This window comes from Daucus carota, chromosome 2 (assembly GCF_001625215.2).
Source record: "Daucus carota subsp. sativus chromosome 2, DH1 v3.0, whole genome shotgun sequence".
Lineage (NCBI taxonomy): Eukaryota > Viridiplantae > Streptophyta > Magnoliopsida > Apiales > Apiaceae > Daucus > Daucus carota.
The window spans coordinates 35,826,733-35,854,554 of record NC_030382.2 but is presented as its reverse complement, the minus strand read 5'-3'; the positions used below and the strand labels follow the sequence as shown (position 1 = coordinate 35,854,554).

The following is a 27,822-nucleotide window of genomic DNA, read 5'->3' as shown; positions in this document are numbered from 1 at the left end:
AAGAGGATTCCAACACATGACCATGACAAGGTGGAAAATCAGCTTTCTTCCTCTAAGGTATTTTTATTTACCACAAAGCTAGAGACCATGAGACATTTCTCCAAATATATTTTACAGATATAATTGGAATTTGGAAGTATGGCTTCGGAGGGTCTTTGGGAGTTGGGAACATATTTAAATCATCACAATTTTGTACGACATTCCAGACCAAATAACTTATAAATTGATAAAGCTCATCACTTCAATCCTACTCTATTTTATATTAGTAATTACTAATTACTGTGTACTCAGCAGCATATAACAGAAAATTCCCCAATCAAAAAGCACTAAACTGTATCCAGTAAATCAAGAAAAATGACCCCAGATGTCACAAAATTTAGAAGTAATGTCCAGGATGACAGAATTGTAAAAAATAACCCCAAATACCAATTTATTAACGCCGAATAATCAAGCGTTTTCAGTTTGAAAAGAAAACGCTATATTATGTAGTGTTTTGTAGTTTAACCCAGGACATTGTAGCATTCCATTCTTTTAACCCTAGCATTCTATTCGGAAGACTAGACAATGTAGCGTTTTCGATAATTATCCAAAACACTACACCATTAATAATTGGTATTCGGAGCCATTTTCTCAGATCATGAGGACATTAATGATAAATATAGTAATAATGGGGCTAACACCCGTAAACCAACCAATGCACATGAAATCACCACTCAAGACAGGCGAGTCTCGCTAAGTTTGGAGAGAAACAGAAAACCTTAGTAATTGTAGGAAGGTCTTATCTAGCAAATTGATCGAGCGAAAGCCATCCTAGCACAATCCTACTAGAGACTAGGAAGAAAATAGTCCTCAACATAACATGTGGCATTGTGAACATAACCTTCCAATTACTAGTCGGTAAGACCATATATCTGCTTTTGATACATTAGTCAAATAGTCGTTATAATATGTAACAGCACTGCCACAAATTATTACAAATGCCCAAAAAAATTAAATATGAAAGACCCAATTTTCCAAGTATTACAAGTGGAGTCGAGGAATAAATCCTGCTGCTAATAAAACAACAATATGAAATGAACGTGACAACACGCTCACCAACTCTCCTATGGTAGTCACATAATCTGTTTAATATAGAAGGCCAAAAATTCATCCACTCTTTGCTTGATGAATATCCATTCCTCACATAGGTGGTTTGCCAGTACCAAGCAGCTGACCAATCAAATTAGTTACCTGCAATATACATTATTACATTATACACATATACATGGAATGTCAAATTCTTTAATTTGTTATATTTACTTCTTACAGTTATATTCTAATATTAGGTAACAAAAGCTCTAGCTAAGAGATACTTGATTTTTTTCTATTCATAACTAAAACCTAAGAGCAGAAACAGGAATGCAGGTGGTAAGTGTGTATGTGTTGTTAACTTGCTCTGTATTGGGTAGTCCTAAAAACATAGCCAGCTAAAAGACCTGTGTGACACACAAAAAGGTGGGAATTGACCAAATTAAGCAATTTCGAGGGAGTAGAGATAACTTTCATATAGAACTGACGCAGGGGCATAGAAGCATAATTTTAAATATAGTAACAGTGTAGTTGAGCATGCTCAGATGATCAGCATAAGGCTGGTATTTGTGAGTTTTAAATATATCCAAGTTGCAGGTAGAGCTTGGTTTCATTTTCAGTCAATAGTAAAACCTTTATCATGATATATATCTTTCCCTTGAGTTACTACTAAAGTTCTCCACAATTGCCGGACTCTCTCGAACACGATATCAGTACCAAATGATACAATATCCATGAACTGTTAGCTGTTTTGCAAAAGGAATAATATAAGTGTCAAATGATTAACTAATATGATGTTGAAAAGGTGCAACTAGCACTCCATGCAACACTTCTGAGCGTACATTGCAAAATAAAAAGAAATCAAGGGAGAGTATCGATGACTTACTTGCCAATATTTTGAAACACAGCGATCAATGCAGGTATTTTCACCCATGTTTAGTTCAGATTCCTTGTACCTAAAATCGTGAAGGCCACCATAAGATTTTTTTAATCTTGAGGTAAAATAATAGAAAACGAATAGTATATGTTTAATATTTAAGTTCAATTGAATCTAACTAAGACGACATATAAAATGCTTACCTTTTTTCAACACACTTGTTGAAACATGTGTGAGTAAGCCTGAATCAGGACAACAGCAAAAATAAGTCAGACTAAGGAACTGGAATTCTTGAGTATGGCTAGGCTCATAAGACTATGGGGGAAAAAAATTCACATCCAGTTCTACATTGAAGGACTTAATATTAACAATACTGAACAACCGGTGCAAAAAGGCAATTCTCAAACTGAAAGGGACATCCCCATGAGAGATGTAAAAGTACATTATGATTACTACTTGAATGTGACTCATATGCACCCGTCACTAACATGTAGCAAAATCCCATTGATAAAAATATGTACTTAAAAATAATAACAACAGGAACAATGGAAGTCAAAGGAAAGAAATGCACCTATAATGTGCGTTACAGTAAACACATGGAACTCGTTCTTGAAAGAGATGGAAATAACACGCCAGTTCTTCATTGATAAAACTTTAGAATCATCAATTGGCTTCCAATATAATTTATTTAAAAAATATTGCAATTTAGTTGAGCAAACTTGTCACTGCATTTCATTATTTGGTGAAGCTTTGTGTCACGTGATTATATTATATTTTAGTAAGTTGTCATGTAATCAGTAGTAAAGATTACAGAAAAAGAATCAAAATGGTACAGAATACATTCAGAAACCTTACTTGTTAAACATTTCAACTCTATATTCCATTTCCTGTGCTGCCATACCAAATATCTGCACAGGTAAGGCCATGACAAGAGATATAGTCAGCTTCTTGGGAACAAAAAGAAAAGATTAAAAAAAAACCCTCAATTGCAACAAAGCAATGCATAGTTTATCACACAGATTTGAATTGCATACAAATTTACACTTGAAACACGCAGAATCAAGTTTAGCATGCAAAAACTGCTAGATATACAAATATGAGGCTCCGGGAAAAGCATGAAAAAAAGACAGCTCGAATGGTACGATCCCTTCGTCAACGAAGAATGAAATTCACATACAACAAAGGATCAATTTATGACTACAGCAACAATGACCCCCCCCCCCCCCCCCCCCTCTTACTCTGCAAAAAATGGCAGTTAAAATTACTGATTCAGCACACATGATAAAAAGAATCATTCTAGGACTGCAGCAACAGAGGAATAAACTATAATAATAATAATAATTTATTTAATGCTCTGTTTGATTAGAAGGAATGAAATTAAGCAAAAATGTGAAATTTGCACAAATTTGTGCGTGGACCATGTATGTTTTCATTGCTATCCCAATGACACCCCCATAGAATTCAAATTTAAAGCGCAATCCCACCATTTTAGGGACGAATGCTTATTCCTAATTTGCAATTATGTTTACTGCAAGTTACCTGAAAGATAAATTACACACTCATTCTTCACTATACCTTCTTAATAGCTCATTTTTCACTATACCTTCTTTATATCATTCTCTTCCACCTTTTACTTTGTTTATAAATTTTCATTACATTTCTTCTGAAAAACCAATGAATATATCTAAACCGACACAAACGACAAAAACAACATAAGTAATAACCCTAAAGCTGACAACAAATCACATGTTCGGCCAAAATGATCCATTTACCTTATTACTTAAAGTTGATACACGATTGTGATCCAAATTCAACATATCTTAAATGACTCAACAACTGACACATTTACGAACTCGAACTTACACCAAAAAACGCCACCACTTCTAAACAATTAAAGCCCAAACTGATATCATTAGAATTTAATTCCAACATAGTTTAAGCTACCCAGAATTAACACGTTTACGAACACGGCCTCAAACCTAAAATCATAACCTCTGACTAAACCAGTAGACCCAAACTGACTACAACTCACATATTCAGCCAAGAAAACAACAATATCCCCAATAAAAATCCAAACTTTCCCAGATTCAACATAAAAAAGATACACCCACATACATAAAAAAAAAACCAAAAAAGGGGAAGCATTAAAGAAAATGCAAACCTGCTCCTTGTCTACTATGGGTGGTGAATTATTAGCTGCCATTGTATCTCAAGATTCTGAAACAACAAACAAAACCCAGCAAATATTAGTAAAATCTTGCTAGAAAACGCACAAAAATATATCAAATTTACTCGGGATCAAATAAGAAAAAGAACCCAGAATCTAAATGTGTGTATATATGTGATTGGATCAAACCTGGTGTAGAAATTGATCAGATAGAGATGCTACAGATACGAGGGATAGCAGTTTTGGTGCTATTGCAAGAACTAGGGTTTTAGAAGGTATGTTTAATAGTGAAATGATTGGAGAAGATCTCAGCCGTTCAATATAATAGCTATAAAACCTGACAAAATAAAAAAAAAATATAATATAATACTCCCTCCGTTTCAATTTACATGTCCATTTTCAAAAAAAAAAATTTGTTTCAAATTACGTGTCCACTTCAACTTTCAATACAAAATCATATTTCCTAAGACAATTCTTCTCCACATATCTCTTATTTATATTTTCTAGATCAATCTCACACCATATATTATGCTCATTTAATTCAATTAATTTATGAACAACCATTTTTCCTAAATATGTGATTTTTTAAAAGTGTATATCTAATTTGAAACGGAGGGAGTAGCTATAATCTTATCAAAATATAATATAATAGCTATAATAATAATAATAATAATCATAGTTCACCAAAATTATTCTATGTTTTGTAACTTGTCGAAATAATAAAATATCTAATTACTTAAATAATCATTTGAATAATGCTCAATTAATTTAATTGATACATGATTAATTTTAATTTTATATTTTCATCAATTTATTCTAATTTTCGCATTTCACAACATTGATACTAACTAATAGAATAGAATTCTACCTCTAGTTTTTATATATAATAATATCTGGACCAATAGGATATTTTATTTTGATGTTATTAACTATATTAACTGACCATATTTCAAAACTGTATATTATTATTATTATTATTATTTCAAATTATCAAAAATAAAATTTTAATATAATAATATATATTGAATTTACTTATAAGTTTTTAGAGGTTAGTCAAATATAATCCATCAGGGATGTTGAATTAAAAACATTAGATTTTTGAATAAAATAATAAAAAATAACAATGTCTCGTTACAGTTGAATTTTTTATATAATTTCCGTAATTTTTATTTGTAGCACAAATTGATTTCTATTTTACATTAGATTGTGTTGATCCGCTTATAAATTGTAAACACAGATAAGACGATTCACTCTCAAAAGGATATTAGAAATTAGGATGATATTTTGATCATCAATTTGGAACGTGATTTTATCACAAATATATAAAAAAAATATGATAATTGTGTCAATTTCAATTTTCTCTAAACTATATGTTTAGCTTAATTAAATATCTTGTATATACAAAAATTGAAAAAAGTTATTTATAACAATTTCAAATAAAGATGTTTTGTCAAATAAAACCTTTCTATTATAATCGGGTGAAATATAACTAAATAAACGCAGTGGAAGAAGATGGAACATGGGTGAGCAGAGGATGCATCAGCTTCCACATTTTCATTCACTGATGAAGATCACTCTCCGCTTCTCCCTCAACCAAGAGTCTCTCACTCATTCCTATCTAATATCTATGTTTGCTTCTGGATATTTGGATATAGCTACTTTACGCTATAATCAGTAGATTAATAAGCATGCTGGTATGGCCTATGTTTTGCGGTCCAAGAGTGACATTTTGCAGATACAGCATTCCTCAGATGCTGGGGCTAATACTATTGGTAAAGAAGCTTGTGCTTTCTTTCCCTCTTGATTACTAGCTAGTGCTGTTTACCATCAGATTTCCTAGAAATTGAAGGCATTAGTAGAAAGACTTGATCACATAGTTTTAATACACCCTCTCATTCGGAGATTGCAGAATGGATTCACAGGGCAAGAAATTTAAGAGGTAATTGCAATGCGCACCCCCTAACTATTGTTCAAAAATGATATTATACCATTACTTTGGAAAACTCAAACCGCACCCGGGAGTTGGTATAATTGCAATGCGCACCCCCCTAAGTTTCATGTACCATAATCTTGGTGTTGAGATAATTTCTTTTAGAATGTTGTGGTAGCAAGGTTTTAACATATAACCCGGGAGACTACAAGTTATCAGCCGAGTCCTGTATTGTGTGTTTCACGGAGTCCATCTGTTCTTACCATGTACCCTACACTGAATACAAGCCGAGGACTTTGCTATTTATAAATCTGTAAGCATAAAGCTATTCTCTCACAATTAAAGCACGTTCTAAGGTCAAGACCATGCATAGACAACTCTGAAGCTTTAAATTTATTTCTCAGTGGGCCTAATATGTAGAAATCTGAGGCAATTTAACACCATTCCTGGGTTGAAAAGCAAGAAAAGCACCTCAATATCAGTAATTTCACTACTCGAAGTTTTTGCCTCCGGGCTTATTTACCTTGGTAATGCCGTTCTCAACATATGTTATCTTTTCAGCCTTACCCTTTGCACGAAAGCAGGAGCAAATCTAATAAGAGGCACATGAAGACATGCGTTTTTCATTAAAAAAATTTTGACATTTTGTCACCATTTTAAGTTTTGCAAAATTACATAATTGCTCCCAGAAAATTTGAAAATATACAGATGTTTTCTGAAAATTTGTATAGTGTTTCTTCAAAATTTGAATTATAGATCTGCGCCGTATGGAAGAAAAATGTTTTTGACTTGCACTACTTGCTGGGCTTGTTCTTTGGTGAATTCTATGTGCTATAAGATACGACACAAGTTTTACGACTGCTAGTTGCTTAAGTATAGTATCCATCAACAAATGATTTTTCTATGGGTGTCAAGGAAAACTGAGTAGAATCCCGTTTTGTTCTCATTTTTCTCAGCTGATCAAATTTATTTATATCCTATCGTTCCATTCTTAATAACACAGCAACGTTTTTATTCATTTAATTCTTGTTATTTAAGGCTATTTATTTTGGCGGTGTCTCTTGTTTCTGAATCTGCAGGAGTCCCTGCAAATAAAATATTGATAAATTCATGCCAGGATTTAATGATGATTTGCCAGCATTAGAAGCATCAATGAATACGGATCAATGAGGAACTTTTATCAGCTTGCTTACCATTTTGTCTCCTCTGTTATGTTGAAAATTAATCATTAATACTCATGTTGGCACCCATTGCCCAGTTCTATAAAACATTGCTTAAAAGAATCAAAATTTATTTCCCTTTCTTTATTGGGGACGATGTTTTTCATTTGATAAATATATCCACACACTTCAAACACAAGCATCCTTCCGATTCAACAAACATGTTCATATCTGTGTCGGATGAAAATAACAGTGCAGAAGAAAGGTTTTCAGTATACACGAACTTTGAAATGGGACATTGTTTTTGAAACAGTGAGGATTCTTTAATGGTAAGAGACTAAGAGTGCCAGACTCCGTCTCCTTCACTCAAGACCGCAAGGTATGGGTTTCTCACACTGTCACACACCATCCCCACATACTTTAAAATCCAAGGCAATGAAACATACCTAACATACAAAATAAAAGAGGTTTGAAAGGCTGTCCTGGAAAAACTGGTAGTTATCTAATAAGTTGCAGAAAGGTAAATGGTCCATCTGCACTAGGAGGGCCCAAATTCACATAATAATGGAGTGCCAGTGCTCTGATATAACCCAAAATTTTGTCATAAAATCCAAAGTAGGATACACCATTCTATAAAATTAAAGCATTTGTAATACTTCTATAACTCAGCTACCATATTGGATATAGACATTTAAATTGGGAGTTCTTCCTTAGGATTTAAGAGGATAAATCATTCTATAAAATTTAGTGAAAAACATGGAAGTGAAAAAGCCAGGATATGATAAAAGCGACAATCATGCAGACTAGCAGAACGTTCATAAGTCGGCGACCATCAAAGAATCGAGAACCAGAAACGACCTCAGGTGCCGCGTTTACTTCTGTCACAGGTCCATCAGTGTAGTTTGCCAAATTTGTCTGCTCAACGGAAACATTGAGTGCCTCAATCATCTGTTCAGAAGCAACATTGAGCGCAATAGCACCACATATCTCACAAATTCTGCAAAAAAATCAGGATTTTCAGGCAGCAATTAAACACAAGGCAGCAAGCTAAATTCCTTTAAATTATTATATTTTTCAGTAACTTGTTAATCGAATACGAGATAGAAAACAGAAAGTTAAAATGAAGAAAATTATGCCAACATCAATTATCTATTTCTTATCCGAGAGGAGAGAGGTACCCGCTCAGCTATAAAAAAAAAGTAATAAATTGCAGTATGAAATAATGGCGGTGATCAGGAGTCAGAACAAAGACGGGACCTACAGTTAGATTTTCTGTTTACTTGGATAATCTAGAGCTTCCTCTTTTTTTTGTTATATCCACTCTAAAAGAGAAGGTAAGGCTGCATAAATTTAGCATTGCCTGGACCATTACTACTGCAGGAGCCTGAGTAAGCTCCTTTTCCACCCACTAACATAATCAAGTTACTTCTGTCACTTGCACCATGAAAGGATCCCATTAAGGGATACAATCTCACAAGGAGAAATAAATATCCACAATTTGATAAATTTGGGGGTCAGAGGAATGCTAGGTGACTAACTTTTTCAAAAACATGATGTGTTGGTAAATGGAACTTATACTTTCAAGTTTCAACAAATTCAAACAGTGCACCTACATTGTTTTGTACAAGAGAGTGCTCAATTAAACTAACTTAATCCCAGTAGTGCACCTATACTGCTCTGGAACAGAATCATAACTTCATAATGAACTACAACAAGATTTATATAATCTGATGACATTTTAGATCTAGAGCCTACATTAAGCCACTTAATAAAACAACAAGTTGATTGAATTATAGCAGATCAATAGGATAGACTTCCTGCGAGACACACTTGTAGAGACACAGGCAAGATGAAAAGTTAGACTTTCTTCTTGATGGGTCAGGATGCACACACACCTTTATATTACGAAAAAGGAAACTCTGAATCCAGCCAAATATAACTATGTACCTATGTGCATTATTTTAATATTTCAGTTCAATTATGTACTCTTGTTCTTGCAATTAGGACAAGAGGTTTTGTCTAACATTACATTCTCTGTGCGTGTATATATATTTAGCACATCAAGAGTGACTAGAAAATATGCTCTGGCAAGAATGTGTTTGTATATGGTTGGACAATTCTACAAAGTTTAACTAAAAAAACATAAAATTTGAAAAACTGGCAAAAGAATGTATACAGAAGAAAATGCACAAGCAGAATGGAGAGACACATGGGTAAAAAACGGATCCATATGCTTGGAATCTACTGAAGTGAGTCAGTGTACCGATCAGATTCCAGGCAATGGCCAGTATAAACTGAAGTAAAGCAACAAAATTTATTTTTCAGAATGAAGGGCATGTTAACTCTGATCTAATGAAACTTGTTTAGCTCTCACTACAAACTTGCATCACACTCATACAACTCAAGTTGCACCTGGATCCTACAAAGTTTATTGATTTATGGGAACAGCAGCAAGACATAAATGTTCTGAAAAATGGTTTCAAATGAGATGTCAGGGGTTCAGGCCTCAGTAAAGCTATGCTTGCATGAGTATTTAAAATTTCTGTGATTGATCCTAACCAAAAATAAACTAAAACAAAATCAATTGGCAGATAGATTAAAAAAAAAATGAAGTGAATAACAGAAGTTGAAGTTATACTTGTGCAAAAAATGGAAGAACAACAGGTTAAACTAGTCTCATAAGGATTTTTTGGCTGGTGAAAATAATGCCTGAGAATGGCTGTAAAGTACCATAAAATTACAAAAGCTGGAAAAGGATAGCTGTTACTTAACTTGTGGCATAAAAACAAAACTGTACTAATGATTTGAACTCATAAATTTCATGTGCCATGCAAAAGAGGTGGATTAAGAACTATGGTTGCTTAATTTTAGCTGAGACTGAACTAGTTTAGCTTAGCTAATATACCCTAAGAAGTAGATAGCCAGGAAAGGTTAAAAACTTAGAAAACACGACAATGAGCAATCTAATAGGAACACACATATATAATGCACATTATGAACAAAAAAACAAAAAAGCATCAATCTATATGAGTAATATTAGTTGCAAACACCTTTGAAGAAACCAGAACAAAGGGGGAAAGGGTACTCAAAAATCCACGATTAGAATAGGATACCCGTAAGTAAAACTAAAAAAAAACCATAGAAGCATTAGGAGTGAAAAGTATGCTTTTAAATCATCTTCTACAGATTTTTGCAGCTAACTTCAGAAAGAAAAGGTAAATTTTACAACAACAAAAAAGTCTTCTAAAAAGAAAAAACTTTCTCCTATATTCACAAATACTGGATTGCAAACAGAAAAAAGGGCGCAAGTACTTGATCACAAACATAGAAATCAATTCTTGAGTGACCACATTTCTAACTTAACACTCAAGGAATTCTTACTTCTCAATTAGAAAAACAAATATGGGAGCAAAGTCTTAATCAAAAACATATACATAAACAGGAACGACTAAAATCAGCACTATTCGGCCCAAAAAAAAACCTTTCCTAAACTAACATTAAAATCAGAATTATGCACAGTAACTCACAATGTATACATAACATAGATTGAAATCACAAAAGAACTCACAGATTACCACATTTTCCTAAATTAACGTTAGTATCAGTACTAAACAGAACACACATTACATAAGAAAGATTTTGAATCAATCAATTCACAAGATTCCACCTTTTTTCAAATGAACATCAAATTTAGTACTGTTCAAGAAAACACACATTCACAAACATGAATTTATCAGAAAAAGGACTCACAAATCACAATTAACACAAAAAGAACACCACATTTCCTAAACTAACATCACAATTAGAACTATTTAACACACATATACAAATTTAAGGGATTGATCTTTATGGAGAGGGAGAGAGAGGGAGAGAGAGAGAGAGACTGACATATTGCCCCTAATCTTGAACCAAGTTTCAGCACATCTCTTATGAGCAGCACCCAAATCACCTTTACAATCACATCCCAACTGTATATACCCACCACCATTCTCACCCTCCTCCTCCACCATCTCTCCACCTCCATTGTCTCTCTCCATGACATCCAAATGACAAATCCTACACTCTCTCCCCCCCTCATCTCTCTCCTCCCCATCTCTCTTCTTCTTCTTCCTCCTCCTCCTCCTCTTATTCCTATAATAACTATGCACTTTCCTCTCCAATTCCCCACTCTCCAAATCCACCTCCTCCTCCTCATCCCCTCCTGACACCCCACATTCCCCCCCATTCTCCTCCTCCTCTGAATCAGAGAAATACACACTCCCGTCTGTTGTGGTCCCACCACTGCTGAATGTGATCTGCGGCGTGTGGGTCCACCTCCGGTGCCGCCGCCGCTGCTCGATTTGCACTGCCACCTCCACCTCTGCTGATGACATTGCTGTCTCTCTCTCTCTGTCTCTCTCTCTCGTTTAAAGGGAAGTGTAGTAGCAATTAATGTTTTTGTATGTATAGCTATGTGTATTATATGACAGTTTGAGTTCGGTAATATATTTCCCCTCACAAAACAACACATATCTACGGATAATTAAATATAGAATTATAGATATATTTTTCTTTCAAAAAAAAAGATTTTAATTTATTAATGAGATTTCATTTGATCCAAAAAATTGAGATGGGGTATTTAATATATATTAAATATTAATGATTTGAGTACTGATTTATGTCATCCTTATAAATAAATGTGTTGATGGAATATAATATTTCAATTGACAAAATAAAGATTATATATAAGTAAATGACTATGTTATATTTTGAAATATTTCAATTAATAATTGAAAAGAATTGAAAATTTAATTTTGAAAAAAATTATTATTATATGTTTGAAAATATTAATCTTTGTCATGAAACTAAATTTATAAGAATATACGAAAAAACTCGAACATAGCCGAGAAAAGTGTTTAACTTTGTGATGAGAAATTTGTTTTGTGAGCTTCAAAAATTGAATGAATTGAAAAGAAAAAAAATGAAAAAGAGTGGTGTGATTTGTTATAGGCTAACTTACTTTTTCTATAATGGCAGAGAATAGAGATATACTGGATTGATGTGTTATACTTTGTGCATTAATGTGTGTACATTGTACATTGTATCTGTAATGTAGGCATCTATTGCTTTATGTGTGTAAGTAATATTTTAATATATTTGAGCAGAAAGTGCGATGACTATGTGCTAGTCACTAGAGAGAACATTAAGTTTTAAGGAAACTCTTCTATTGTTTTATATTTTTATAATGTTTCTTTTTTACTGGGTACACTTTTCTTCATGTTTTGTGACCAGAGATTGTAATGAATTAATGACTTGAATTTGGGGCTTGCAAGCTGCATAACTGTCTATTATAACATTTTTTTTTTGTCAACAGAGGAATGAACATTCATTAAATCAAATCATTTTTGAGTACATGAATAATTTCTGGGTAGGCTTCATTTGCCTTCCAGATGCGGTCAGCCACAAAATAACTACAGCTAGCTAGAGCATGAGCTAAGTTATTCGCAGATCGCTTAACAAACCTAAGGATTACACCTTTGTCTTTCGCATACCTCAACAACTCTCTGCATTCCTGAACTAAAGAACCAAAGTATAAGATCATTGCGGCTTCACTTCGAACTGCTTGGACTGCAACTAAGCAGTCTGTTTCAACCACTACATTTGATCCAACTCAAAGTTTCTCGGATGCCCATAATCTTAAAATACGGGAGATCTTGCATTTCAGTTTTTCTTTTTTAAAGTCTCAATCTAGTTAGTAAAATATCATGAACTTGTTGTAGTTTGTTATCTACTTAGATTACGTGTATTTTATGTGTTTTATATTTTGATCATTTGGGTGGATAGAAACAAAAATACTGATTTTTCTTTTTAATTTAATTTCAAATAGCTGTTTATAGTAAGAAAAGAAAATATAAGGAATTCAGAAAAATATTTCATATCTCCGTCTATTAGAATTAGGACCGTAAAGTAATCGAGCCGGGTCGAGTTTTACCGAGTTCGATTTTGAGTTGAGCTTTTTTTAACCGAGTCGAGCCAAACTCGATGATCTTATCGATCTTTTTTCTTGGTCCGAACTCGAGTTCGGTAACGACTGAATCGAGTTCGAGTTCTCTTAACGTACCGAGGCGAGTCGAAACCAAGCCGATCAATAGTAATTTCAACTTTTTTCCATTTTTTGCTTTGATTTTGTCTACACACTTAAAAAATAATAAAAATTGAAAGTTTAAAATAATAGGAACAAAAACCAAAAGTCATATTGTTAATCCATTCTTTAAATAATATAAATAAGATTATCTTTTTTAATGTATATAACTTATCGAGCCGAGTTCGAGTTTAAAGAGTCGTACTCGAGTTCGAGTCAAAATCGAGTCGAGTCGAGTCAGACATGTAAAAAGCTCGGATCGACTTAACAATCGACTCGTTAAGCTAATCGAATAGGTTTGGTTGTTTGAACTCGAGCTCGTTAACGAGCCGAGGCGAACTGAGGCAAGCTTCTTACCGAGTCGAGTCGAGTTTGTTGACCACTAGCTCGGTTCGTTTACAGCTGTAGTCACAATCATTTTTATGTCTTCTTCTTTATTTTTAGATTTCACCCTCAATTTTTTATCACCCAAACTTTTCTAAAACTATTAAAAAATTTCTTCAAATAAATTTTATTATATTTTGTAGAACATATCAAATAAAAATTTCAAGTCTAAATATTAATTTAATATAAGAATTAAAATATGTGCTAAGCATGATTATTATATTTTACAACTTAATATGTTGTGTTAAAACAAATATTGCATTAGTTAAAATATGATGAAAGAAGTATAATATCGGAATTATACACATTCATTATTTTTGTCCGCTTTTTAAAATCAAGAAATTTCAGTGTATCAAAAAGTCAACCTAAGTATTAAATAACGGAAGCAGTACGAAGTATTAGTTTGACCAGATGAATATACCCCTCCTTGGGGTGGCAATTTCGGGTAACGGGTCGTGTTCGTGTCAGCAATCGTGTCGATTTTGGGTCAAGCTAAAATCACTTGAAATTGAATAAAACTGAAAATTGAAGTTATTAGAAATGAAATTCTAATTTCGGGTCATTTCGGGTCAATCGGGTGATTTTCGGGTCATTTTTGGGTTTCTGTCTCAGTAAATCGGGTTTCGAGTTGGGTCGGGTTCGTGTCGGGTTTCGGGTCGTGTCTGATATTGCCACAATGCAGCTGCTGATAGTGTGTCAAACTTGGTACTCCCTCCATCTCATCAGATTTTTTACAGTTTCCTTATTTGGTTGTCCACTTATTTTTTTACATTACAAAATTTTCTTAAAATAATTAATGGATCCCACTACTTTTTCACATCTCCCTATTCACACTACTTTTATTCCACCATCTTTCTTTTATATATTAAGAATCAGTGAGTCCCACCACTTCACCCACTTTTCTTACTCTTTTTCATTACTTTATACATATTTCTTAACTTCCGTACCCAAATCTAGTGTAAAGAATTGGGTGGGAAGGAGGGAGTAAATGACTTCGAACCAAGCGAGTTCGCTAGCCGCGCGACTCGGATTACAAATCTATTTATATAGAACTAAGGGGTAGACACCAATGTAGAGAAGGCAAGCACCATAGATGTCGCTTACATGCATTTTGTCCAAGCAAGGTGTTGCTTGTAATCATACATCTCACTGTACAGCTCTATTGTTTACTTCACAGTTCACACCATTTTTTGCTTCCCTTGGAAATCTTAGATTTTTTTTGGGACCAAGATCTACACTGAAGAATTACCAACTGTGTGATCTAGCGTTTACAACAATACCAGCGACTTGCATTCTAGAGTTCAAATGAGATTTGGTTGAATTACTTAGAGCAAGTATAATGCTATATGCTATATATTTATTGTTATTGCTATAATATAACACCAAAAAGTGTTTTTTGGTGTTAAAATAAAACTTGCATTCCAATGCTAAGTTCTATAACTAATTTCAAATTTAACCAACTCATTAACTTTTATCTAACTTCTATAAATTTTATTAAATATCTCAACAAATTCTCCCCTTGACAACATGGATGGATCCATCCTTGGTTTCAAATATAAAACCAAGGATGCATCTATGCATGGATGCATCCAAATATAGCACCCCTTTGGAGTTGAGTTTTTTTTACTTTTGATGCTATAATATAACAATAGAACCAAGTATAGCATTGCATTGGAGTTGCTCTTAGAGTATATGTTGGGGTCGTTTAGCTTAACTTAAAAAAAGTTACTTATTGCTTAAGGTGAAGAAGTGAATTGTAAGTGATAAGTAGTCATAAGCTTATAAATTGATTAAGTGTTTGGATGATTAAACAAATAAACAACTGTGGCAAGAGAAAAAAGCTACACATTGAAGCTTCTTGCTTCCCTCCACAGAATCCACAATAAGCCCATGAAACTTATATGCCAAACGGTCATGCAAAAGCAGAAGCTAGCTTAAAAACAAAAAAAACCAACTTCTTTGTCAGCCAAATACCCACATCATATTTTACTAGCGATACAACTTATTTTCTGTTATTTCTCCAGACATGTAGCACTCACGACTAACCTCAAATCCTCTATGGTGTTAGGATATTGGGATGATTTCTTTTTAAAATCATGGAAAGGCGTAATGGGGCTACTCCCTTCGAAGCGATTCCTAGAAAAAGACTGTAATCGTAATACAAACAGGAGGCGAATTTGAGAAACAGAGATCCAAATACTGAATGAGGACAACACTGTAAGCACTCCCAACATGTAAAGGTCTGAAAATTTTTAAATTAACCGCAAACTTCTGCCATGAGTTCAACTCGGCAGGAACAAACAAATACTACTTCTTCCAGAGAGAACTTTTCAGAACTTGCTCATGATGACTCAAAAGATTTGCGAGTTTGGCTGTTACTGAGTCATGAATGTCATCTTTGAAAATTGAATCAGAAAACAAAGCAAAAGATGGATGTAATCTTTATAGAAGTGGAGAAGCAATGCTCCTTGCCCATTTAAAATAAGATATACAAGATAAACTAGAGCTTAGACTATTGCAGAGAATGAGAAAGAAGTAGAAGATAAATCTGCAAAAAATAAATGGTGGGTGGACTTAATGTATTCAAATCATCTTGTAGGATTGTGAAAACCGCACAAGTGATGATCTGATAAAGGTTCCGGCATAATATATCTTTTTGTCCGGCTTATTAAAAAAAATCGATCAATTAGACTGTACAGTAGACTATACATATGAATCTAGAATGCACTTATGAAGAGATACAATCTCCAATTAGACTATGCAGTAGACTATACATATGAATCTAGAATGCACTTGTGAAGAGATACAATCTCCATTGGAAAGTCTGGATATGGTTGTAAAGCTGAACAAGAATAGTTTTGCCAGGACTCATTTAATTTGAACAAGAGGAGTTTGTCTGGATGGACAGATTTAGAGGCCCTCCATTCAGAAATTAAGGAGTTTGTTCAAGTAAGCATAGCACTTGATGACACAGCAGCTGGAAAAAGAGTTGGACATGCAAAGATCTGGAAGGAAAAAGAGATGGAAGAAACTGTAGCTCCTTCTTGAAAATTAACATATCTATTTGTCACTATAATAATTCAGAAATAATGTAATCATCTATAAATTAAAGTTTGCTTATTGAACTGCAGCTTCAAATTGGGAAACTTTTTCCTAAGAATCTGTATTATACACGAACAACGGAACAAACATGGTGCCAATAAGAAACACAGAGAATGACATTTGAGTTCTGGTGCCTTTAAGGCAAACATTATAGCATCAATGTATAAAAGTTTTCATAATGGGACAAGTTCAAAGTTTCATAATGTAAGATGAAGATAAAAACTACAGACTTAATGGAAAAAACTGACATGAGATTTAGAAGTCATCACGCGCCAAACTCATCACTGACACAACTTACTGACCAAATTTCACTAGGAAAATACCAAAAATATGGTAAAAAATAACCATCCCAAACAACAGGAGTTGTTCCTAGCCAATTTCCATTCAGGTTAAAGAAAGAACAAGCATTCAAAAATCTGAACTGAAGAAGACAAACACAGTTACCTGCTCCCCAACCAGTTGTATCGACGACAGCAGAACTGAACCAACTAAGAAATAAAGATTTTGCACCCAAGTCATGAATCTGCTTTGCTCTATCCATTGTCTCATGGTCAATTTCGAATAATGAAAGATATTGGTCCAATCCAGGATAAGGATGATTATTCAATACAGTCATGTATAGCTTATTGTCTGACGCTACCAACTTCACATACATATTAGATGAAACCTGAAAAGGGATGCTGATTTTGGAGAACTTCGGAACAGAACCTGCCTTCGGATTAAATTCTCCCAAACGTGCATCTGAAGTCAAAACAAAGATTTTGCCATAAAAAATCTTCACATCTGCAATCCTGGCTTTTGTGTCGAATAAAACATATCTCTGCCAACTGCTGCCGCCACTTTTGGATAAAAAAATATAATTTGTTCTCAGAGAGAAAAGAATCATGAAAGTTTCTGAAAGCCGAGTGGACCGAAAGAGGCGAGCAGAAAATTCAAAGAAATTTCTGTCACCCATACCACGAAGGAAGGGAAAACGCAGCTCATGTTTTGTCATTAAATTTACGAGCCAAAAGCCTAGGTTTCTGTCGATTGTAATCAGGTACCCACATGACAAACCCAATAATTTCTTGCAAGGCAAATCTGGCAGCATTGTCTTGTAACTTTTCATATCGAACATATTGTACAATACACAAGACTTTTTTGAATACTTAGGCCGAACAACAATTAGGGGTTGCTGGTGCTCCATACAATATTTGCGGAAATCAATAGATGCAGACCTCCAAGATTTACAAACACCGCTAAATGACAGGTAGTCCACGATACTTAATTTAATCAGAATTGACACCAGAAGTTCAGTTGGAAGAATGCCCCATGCTCCCGAAACTGTGTCACCCGATCTCCTGCATATCCTTTTCCGTTCTCTTCCTTGTTTTACTGGTCGCGGAGCATGCCTGTTAACAAATAGGGAAACGAAGAACTCACCACAAAGCTAGATTGAGCATGCACATTCAAATGAATTTTATTTAGAAAGAGTCAGTAGTTTGTTGAAAACAGAATGCATTACTTTTACAGATGTTTCTTAAGGACAGATTCATCCTTTGCAAGATTTAAAATAACTTAACACATAGAGGAGAAACTAGAGTAGGATTGTTCCTTTTGCCAGTACAGTAAAAAGTTCTGCAGCTAGACATTAGAAGATAATAAAGCTTACTGGAAGCTAATTTACTGAAGGTTTACATATTAAAATGCAAATTAGCGCATAGTTTATGTTAAGGCCACTAAAATCGAAAATATTAATCAGAACTGGATAAAGGGTATGCATACTCAACATCTTTCCAAAATGAGAACTTCAACGTTCCCCAGTAAGAATGCAATCATCCTAATGAACCATAACTAGATTTATAAGAGGTAGTTTGGTTAACATGTAAATCTCCAGGAATTTAAACTTCCTAGCAAATTGTAAGATTTTTTGGTTGACCGCTATATGGAAAGTGGAACCTCCTAGTAAATTGGAATTTCCACATAATGTAGACACTTGCTTATGTCACACCCCGGCACTGCAAATTCCTACACCACCACCAAACATATTTTTTAACTTCCCGGGAACTTGATAAAGGAACTGGGAGGCCAGTTGGAAAATTTAGAATCAAGCTCCAACTGGCATATGAAACTTTTACGATAGCAGTCTAGTTCACAAAGGCACAACTATATACGCAATGCATACTTCAAGAGAAAGTAGGGAACATTTAGATTAAAGTTTTAGTAGACAATGAGCGAGGTATATTCCATGTTTTTAGTAGATTTCCTTAGGGCAAGTCCAATGGTGTTCTTTATATTGTTCTATGTCTATATTATAGAACAAAAACTAAAATTCCCTACATCAATGGTGTTCTATATCTTGTTCTAAAATAGAACAATGCTATAGTTTGTTCAATATTTAGAACAAAAGATAGAGGGAGCTATAATTGCTAAAGAATAAAATGATGAAAAGATGTATAAAAAAGTACTTGAAAGTGTGGGGTCTTTGAAAGTTAGTTATATTTATATTCTAAAGTGGGATGTATTTGAAGAATTTTAAATTTGAAACAAGAATTGAAACCAACCGTTGGAGACATGGTGCTATTTTAGCACTAAATCACTTTTCAATGCCAAATCATAGCAATAACTCCATCTATTTTAGCACAACCATTGGACATGCTCTTATTCACTTAAAATTTAGCCAAGACTTTATCTCCCCCCTTCCAAGGAGGGCTTATGCATTGATTTGCTGTATACATGCACTTCTTGGAATTTGTGGCCTTAATATTAATTAAATTAGGTTAAGTCGCCCGCACTTTTGATTGTTACTACGTAAGGATTAGATGCCCCAAACCAGGAACTCCAAAACTTCGAGACACAACTTATAATATTTATATAGAGCAAATTCAGAACATAGTTACCAGAAATGGTGAATTATCAACCGCCCCGCAAAAAAATCAACCATCCGCCTCAGAAAATTATTACAAAATGCATTTTCCATTCCACCCAAGGCAGGCTTTCCAACCATTTCCATTCTGCCTTCGTTGAAAAAATGGGCTGATTCTCTCAAGCTCTTGTCGTTCCTAATAACCACAGAATACATAATAGTCAGACTGGAAATATCTTTCCTTGTGCTTGTTTCAGACATTTACTACTACTCTTACAAGTTTGTAGAAGTAATTCAACTTAAATGGATAAGTACAAAAAAAAAAGGGATATCCACAGAAAAGATTTTTACTATCCACATCTTTTGACAGCATGAAACCATATTTTTTCGGTCTTCATTTTGTTTTATATTAGCATCCAAAATTCTAAGCATACGACATCCAATAATTCTGATTAAAGGGTCACACAGAAATCCAAAATGTCAAAAAAGTGGTACATGCTCCAAATGCTGTCTAGTTCCTCAGGTGTTATGTTTGTTACTGTCTACTGAGTATCACAGTGACTAATATAACTAAAGCAACAATCAACACTGTGAAGTCTTTGGACCAACGGACTTCTTTAATAAATAACAGGTCACGAAAGCTATGCTAGTTGGAAGAACATTAGCTTGACTTGGGCAGCTATTAGTAAGCCCAAAATAATTATTTAATTTGCATACTCGAAAGCTTGGCATGTTTCATTCATAAAAACAATTGCATTCACAGACATTATAATTCTTAGTAGACAAGCGATACAATGAAATGTGAAGCACGGCTAGTGTATTAAGGATTATGTTCTATTTCACACTACCATCAAGTAAATTCGGGTTTACATACCCGCTAAGTAACAGAAGAAGACACAGGGAAGAAGAGGAGTTAACCAAAATTATTTTAATTCTATACATCATGTCACACAAATTTGTTCCTGCACCAAATTACGTTCTTCAAAAACATCTAGTAAATATGTGAGAACCATAAAATGATTGCCTTAATATTTACAAGTGTCAGATCATACACCGCTATTTCCTTAATTGATCTCAACAAGTCAAGATATCATAAAAAGAAGATAATATTGATATGTATTAGAATTTATCACATTTAACGGTAAATTAAAGGAAACAATCAAGTAAAACTGATCAGAAACTTAATATTACCACACTATCTAGCAGGTTTAGAAACTTAATCAATATACTTATTACATGAATAAAATTGGAGTATTGAATTTTTATTTATTAAATTATTCAAGAGAAAGCCAAGGCTTCTTACAGTTTTGCTTTATCAATTCCTTCCTACCGGTCGAAGGATTGGACTAAATTAAGCTAAAATCTAGTTGTGATGTCCAACAAAACAAAAATTAACATCACTCCGGTAAACAAAATTTACAATCCTCTAAAGGGAAGATTTACTTGTTAATCAAATTATACGGGTAAAAACTGAACAGAATCAGCAATGGTACTCGCCAACTCACCTGAAATTTACCCTAGTTCGCCGCAAATCGCCCTCAAGCAGTGCTCTCAAAATTTCTTAAATTAAAAATGGACCTGGGTTGACATAGGAATGATATGTAATGAGATGGACGGTCAGGATATGGTAATGAGTTGGTGAGATTGTACCATATGATGACACGTGTTAGTATAAATTTACCCTACCACAGATCATTTGAGGTGGGCCGGATCGAGATCACTACCCCAAAGTCTTATTACATGGCCAATGACCGGATAATCGTGAGAAACTGATATGTATTTTCAGAAATACTATGATCCATATATTAACTTAATCGCAGATTTACTTATATTTTAATTGAATAGTTCAAGTATGTGAGCAAGTAGTGACAGTTGTATTTAGTGTTACACACTAATTATATCTAGGCATTATTAATCTTGTAAAAAATGGACAAACATTTGACCCCAATGACCTCGTGGAAATGACAAAATTAAATTGCAAAGTTACCAATTTTGTGTCCGTCACAACTTGCTCATATACATGAACTTTTTCAATATATATAAAAGTGAATCTGCGATTAAGTTAATATATGGATCATAGTATTTTTGAAAATATATATCAATCCCTCAGCGTTATCCGGTCATTAGTCAAGTAATAGGCCATGAGCGTAGTGATCTCGATCCGGCCCACCTCAAATGATCCGTCGTAGCAGGGGTATATCTATACTAACATGTGTCGTCATATGGTGCAAATCTCACCAACCCATCACCTTATCCGGACTGTCCACCTCAGCATATATCTTTTCCAATGTCAACCCAAGTCTCTTTTTTATTTTAAAAATTTTGTGAGCACTACAGAAGGGCGATTTGCCGCGGAATAGGGTAATTTCAGGTGAGTTGGCGAGTTCCATTGCGATTTCTGTTCATTTTTTGCCCGTACTATCTGATTGACAAGTAAATCTTCCCTTCGGAGGATTGTAGATTTTGTTTACTAGAGTTATATTAATTTTTGTTTTGTTGGAAATCACAACTAGATGTAGCGTAATTTAGTCTAATCCTAGGACAAGTAGGGAGGAAATGATAAAGCAAAATTATAGGAAGTCTGGGTTTTCTCTTAAATGATTTAAATAGCACCTATGCATGCTTATCTTTCCAAAGCCACATTCATTATGTTTAAACATTCGTTTAGAACCAGTAACATTTACAAATTGAAAGTGCCTCAATGTGCCGCAGGGATCGCCAAATGTTCAACATTGGGTCTGCTAGCACTATGTGATCAAAACTACTGCATGGTACAAAGCAAATACTTCCATCCATGCTGTATTTAAGTTTGCTTCCAAGTCCCAAAGTCTTAGATTTTCGCATTATCGTTCCTTAAAAACTTGTCTTTCTATATTGATTATCCATATTGATGACCTATTTGTTATCTTTATCAAATAAGTTGAACACCAGAAAGTTGAACTCCAGAAAGTAACCAATACTCAATAACACTCCCAACATGGCAACAAAATATGATTTGTGTAGATTTAGTATCGTGAAACAGCAGACTGGATTTAACAAATAAAACCACTACTATAAACTAATTACAAGAAACGCTCACACCTGTTTCCTTCTTCTAGACCATGCCCCCATTCTCTGTTCTAGATTACCGCCTCCTTGCATAACATTTGCTACTAGAGACCAAACTCTCGAATATTACAAGTGAATGTATTCCGTCCATTGATTGGTCCGAAAGATACAACTGAATAATTTACCATGAACAACCACCGTACATAAACCTGTTATCAAACACCAAACCAGATCTTGATGAAAACCTTTTTTTGTGGCAATCATATCATACACCTCAGCGTACACCTTCATCAAAATTAGATTCTCAGGAAATTTGGGTGCAAGATAGTAAATTTGTCTACAATATTTGTAAGTTCCAATTAGATGAGATACGTATAATTGTAAATAAAACACACAGACAAAGTATATAAATAACAAACTTGACTAAAAATAATGAGCAGAAACATGAAAGATTGAATATTGGGTTTATACCAAAAACACAAGCCCTTTAACCATTTGAAATTTCCAGCACAGAAACATCCCAATCCATTGATTAAAAGATTCCACACAAATGGTCTCTCGTGTTAAGAAACTTATGACGAGAGGTAATACTCAACAAGGGAAGGGACTCTGTAGGGCTGCACCCTGGTTGCTTCCGCTTAAAAGTAGTCATTTTCTGCCTTAATACTAAGCGAGTAACCAGAGAAAAAACGCAAAAGTACCATAATTTTACATACCATTTTTAAAACTAATGATTATAAATATTAATTTAGGGTTTTATATCAAAGGGAGTAAGGGACCGCTCATTTTGTCCAAAAATCTCATCTAGACCACCCATTTAAAAACCATATCATTTAAAACACTAAATTGAGTATATATACCATTCCGTTTGATGTCGTCATGGTAATTGACGGAAAACGTTAAGTTTTTAAACTTTCCGTCCCAATTCAAACTTGAGGGGTCGAGTTTATGACCTCCTAAATTCATTTTATCCCGAATGAATAGTTTAATAAGGGTTTTTATTCTACTTATACATTTTTATTAGGTTGGCCCGATTAATCTATTTAATTTATCTTTTTTTAGACGCCATGTCGGATGCATATATGCCGGAAGCAACGTTGATGAACACGTCAACTTTGAATTGAGACAGAAAGTTTAAGAACTTAACATTTTCTATCAATTACCATAACATCATCAAATAGAATGATATATATACTCAATTTAGTGGTTTAAATGATATGATTTTTTAATGGGTGGTCTAGGTGAGATTTTTGGGCGGAATGAGTGGCCCTTTTGATATAAAATCCTATTAATTTATTATCATTTTGAGAATGGGTGACCGATTTATCATTATCTAATATTTATAATTTCTTAGGGATAATTGATAATGTAGGTGATGGTATTATGTGTTGAATAAACGGTGCTATATATGTTTGGGTCATTGTGTGATGTTTTATATGATGAGATATTTTTGATGATAAAAAATAAAATTTTGAAAAAGTTATTATTCTTAGAATGAATATTGCGGTTACCCATTCTGAAAATGCGAATAGTCTTTTTTAAAATTAAAATTTTAATTTATATTTGATATCTATTTTGAGAATATATATTTTTGATCATATGTGTAAAAATGATATTTTTGTACAAAAGAAAGTTAAAAAGTGATATTTTGGTTTTGGCGTACACATGAACTTCCTGGGAGAAGTCAAGAACATGAATCACTATACCAAATAAACTTGAATCACACTAATGGAGATCAAATAAGCTTTATCTTATCATTGTTCCGCTCCCTTAATGAGTTGAAAGTGCTCAGTGTAGGGTTAAAAATGGGGTGGGAAAAATGGGAAATCCGCCTCAACTCGTCCCGAATGGGGCAGATCTGCACCGCTAATATGGGGAATGGGGTAGTGATGGGGAATATTTTTTTACCCCGCCGAAATCTGGGGTAAGTATGATATATGTTGAATTCCTGCGCGGATTCTTCGCTCCGCCTCGCATATATCTAATATAAATAAATAAAAATATTTAATATAATATATTTATTATATTTAATATATTATATATTTATTATATTTAATATAATTTATTTGTTATATTTAATATTATTATTTTATAATACACAAAACTATAACTTTACAACTAGTAGACAGTACATCAACTTGTACTACAGATATATATAACATGTCTCTTTGATTTCTATTCTATTTATGAATTTTTTTTAGTTTTTTTGCTTCTAATATACATGCATGTATCGTATATTTTTATTAAATTCCGAAGAAAAAGATACTAAATTTTTATGTAAATTTTTAAAATGTAGTATTACATATAGCAGGGGCGGGGCGGGGCGGGGCGAAATTATATTAAATCTCTAGTGGGGCTGAGATGGAGATTAAAAATATATCCCCGGGGGAGGGGACGGGACAAGAAAAATATATATGAGGTGGGGCTGGGAAATAAAGTCCCCACTCCGAACCCGCCCATTTTTAACTCTAGCTAAGTGATGGTATTTCTTCTCTCCCAAAACAGTACGCAATTGTTCATTGAAAAATAATACTCCCTCCGTCCCTCCTATTTCTTATCGAATGAGTTGGCCGCGGAGGTTAAGAAATAGAGTAGTGCTACATGCACAAAATTGGATACAGAATTTTGCACAAAATGAGATGACAACTGAGGTGGAAAGTTTTAATTGGTGCTATTATGCATATATAGGGGGCCCATTCCAATCAATAGTTAACACATACTCATTATGTGAATGTTTTTGTACCCAATTTTGTGCATCTAGCATTTTCCTAAGAAATATATATAAAGTAGTGGAAAAGAGAAAGACTAGTGGGTAAAGTGGTGGGACCCATTGATTGTTAATGTATACAAATGAGATAGTGGAGTAAAAGTAGTGTGAAAAAGAAAGAGAAGTGGAGAAGTGGTGGGACCCATTGACTATTTTTGGTAAGTTTTAAAATATAAAGAATTGGATGAGACACTCCAAAAAAAAAGTGTAAAGAAATGGTTGGAACAAAGGGAGTACAACTTTTAGGCACTAAGAGTAAGGGAACAAAACCCTCAGCTAAATTGTCTACATGACACTTAGGTGGCATCTAGGTGTCAATTTTTAGAGAATATGTAAAAGTTTTGGACTCTAACCATATTCCCCTTAGCAAAAATTATAGATAACCATATTTTGATTGGCTATATTTGCTGAACCAACAAACCTCTTAGGTATAATTTTAGATATCATATTATACATAATACCATTGGAGTGTCTACCCTTCCCCCACTACGCCATAAGTGCTCATATGCAACGCTCAGGAGTGTTGCCTTATACCCCAAATGGTGTTGCCTTAGGCACGAAATCGAGATATGCAACACTTCCTGAGCGTTGCATATGCGAGCCTTGCCTTTGACCTATAAGGCAACGCTTATGGCTATCTAATGCAACACGACTATCCATTGCATTATACCTATAATGCAACACCCCAATTTCATAAAGGCAACACTTATTGGTGTTGCCCCTAAAGATGGACACGCAACAAAGGTGGGTCCCACTTCATCTGCCACGTCAGCTGGGTCCCTCCTGACACGTCACCTGGCACGTAAGCTGGGTCCATCTGCCACGTCATTGATGAGTCACTTGCCATGTCATTGATGAGTCACTTGCCATGTCATAGTTGGGCCCCACATGATCCGAATTTTTAGTGGGTCCCACATAGCTTTTGCAACACTAAATATTGTAATATGCAACACTGGCAACACTGATAAATGATATATGAAACACTAAATAAATTCAAAATTGCAACACTGGAAAAAGTAAAATGCAACACTTTTTATAAAAATTTTGCAATAGCAGTTTTGGACATTCATAAATCCCTTCCTAATTAAACAAGCCATCAACCAACAAAGCAACCCTGTCATAATCTTCTACCAAACCAACAGTCACAAAATCCAACTAACTACCAATCCCAACAACCAACAAAATAGCTAAGTACTGAATCTTTCAATGGCTTAAGACAGTAACAAATCTGCCATACTACATAGATTAAGTTCAAAATAACCAACTCTTAATAGTTCTAGATAATAGCAGAATAACAGGACTATGATGTGGCCCCTCCTTGAGTCACAGGAGTGCCGTTGTCATCTTGATCACTGGACACCGTAGCACAAAAGTCTCCGATATTTAATTTTAGATCAGGATTTGCATCCCCTAGTTTTTTCAGTACCCAAGTTAAATTTTCCTGCACTTTGCGGTTAACTTTGGCTTCCAGTTCAATTTCTAAGTCATGCTTGATCTTTGTGGTCAACTCCTGCACATATTGTTCCGTAGGAATTGCTGCCGAACCAGAGCATTGACCAGTTTCCTTTGTACAGGCTCTTCCTACTAGCCAATCACGTGAATGTTCCTTGTCGCCGCTAACCATTAAATTTGCTTCAACTTCTTGTCCAGAAGTAACTAGTTTCTTGATCGCGGTCTACAAGAAAATGATACACCAGATTATAAAATGAATTATGAAGATAGATTTAATACTACTTGAAATGTCCTTACCAATCTTTTTTCCACTTTTTCAGTATTTGACTTGTACTCTTGCCCGGGTTTTCGCTTACGGGTTTCCAGAAACACTTCCGCATCTGTTGGCGAGGCAAGGTCGGGGCTTTTCTTTTTCTGCAATTATTGAAGAAAAGGAAAACAATTTAGCTCAATTTGAATTCAGTAGAAGTTAATGGGCATCAATTGCATCTGAAAATGATCAATTAATGGACATGTACTGTTATCCAAAATTCACTTTCACAGTATATTATAAGATAAGGATATATACCATCTCCTCCCGAACTTGTGCTAGTGTTTTTGGACCCATAGTGTGTGTCTCAGTTAAATTACTACGACGGGCAGTATTGTTCCTTGCCAGTTTCTAGAAAATAAAAGAGAAAAATAATAAAATTTACATTAATCTTGTAGTTATCCTTGTAAATCAGGCAGAACATAGATTATGCAGATTTCATAATTTTTTAAATAGCATGCTAATTAAATGTAATTAAATTAGCATCCAACATAGTAGATATAATACCTTAACTTCATCATCTCCCCAGTATGCCAGGAGCAGTTTAAAGTCCTCTAGTGAAATTTCTTGAGGCCTTTTTTCCAACCTCTC

The 27,822-nt window shown here is 34.2% G+C and overlaps 3 protein-coding genes across 3 annotated transcripts; all 3 read right to left on the bottom strand.

Annotated features, from left to right (window-relative positions):
• Positions 1–867: 867 nt before the first annotated feature.
• Positions 868–4,434, bottom strand: LOC108206314 (mitochondrial import inner membrane translocase subunit TIM10). Its single transcript, XM_017376569.2, has 6 exons — positions 4,302–4,434; positions 4,107–4,162; positions 2,801–2,853; positions 2,149–2,187; positions 1,955–2,024; positions 868–1,230 (listed from the first exon to the last, which is right to left on the bottom strand). Exons 2-6 carry the CDS (start codon positions 4,146–4,148, stop codon positions 1,180–1,182), a joined length of 255 nt encoding a protein of 84 aa, XP_017232058.1. The 5' UTR covers positions 4,149–4,162; positions 4,302–4,434; the 3' UTR covers positions 868–1,179.
• A 3,321-nt stretch (positions 4,435–7,755) lies between these two features.
• LOC108207012 (uncharacterized) lies at positions 7,756–11,666 on the bottom strand. Its single transcript, XM_017377473.2, has 2 exons — positions 11,091–11,666; positions 7,756–8,199 (listed from the first exon to the last, which is right to left on the bottom strand). The coding sequence occupies exons 1-2, from the start codon at positions 11,573–11,575 to the stop codon at positions 7,947–7,949; spliced, it is 738 nt and encodes a 245-aa protein (XP_017232962.1). The 5' UTR covers positions 11,576–11,666; the 3' UTR covers positions 7,756–7,946.
• Positions 11,667–16,934: 5,268 nt separating this feature from the next.
• On the bottom strand, positions 16,935–20,860 carry LOC135150175 (uncharacterized). Its single transcript, XM_064086316.1, has 2 exons — positions 19,689–20,860; positions 16,935–18,200 (listed from the first exon to the last, which is right to left on the bottom strand). The coding sequence occupies exons 1-2, from the start codon at positions 19,913–19,915 to the stop codon at positions 17,075–17,077; spliced, it is 1,353 nt and encodes a 450-aa protein (XP_063942386.1). The 5' UTR covers positions 19,916–20,860; the 3' UTR covers positions 16,935–17,074.
• Positions 20,861–27,822: the final 6,962 nt, after the last annotated feature.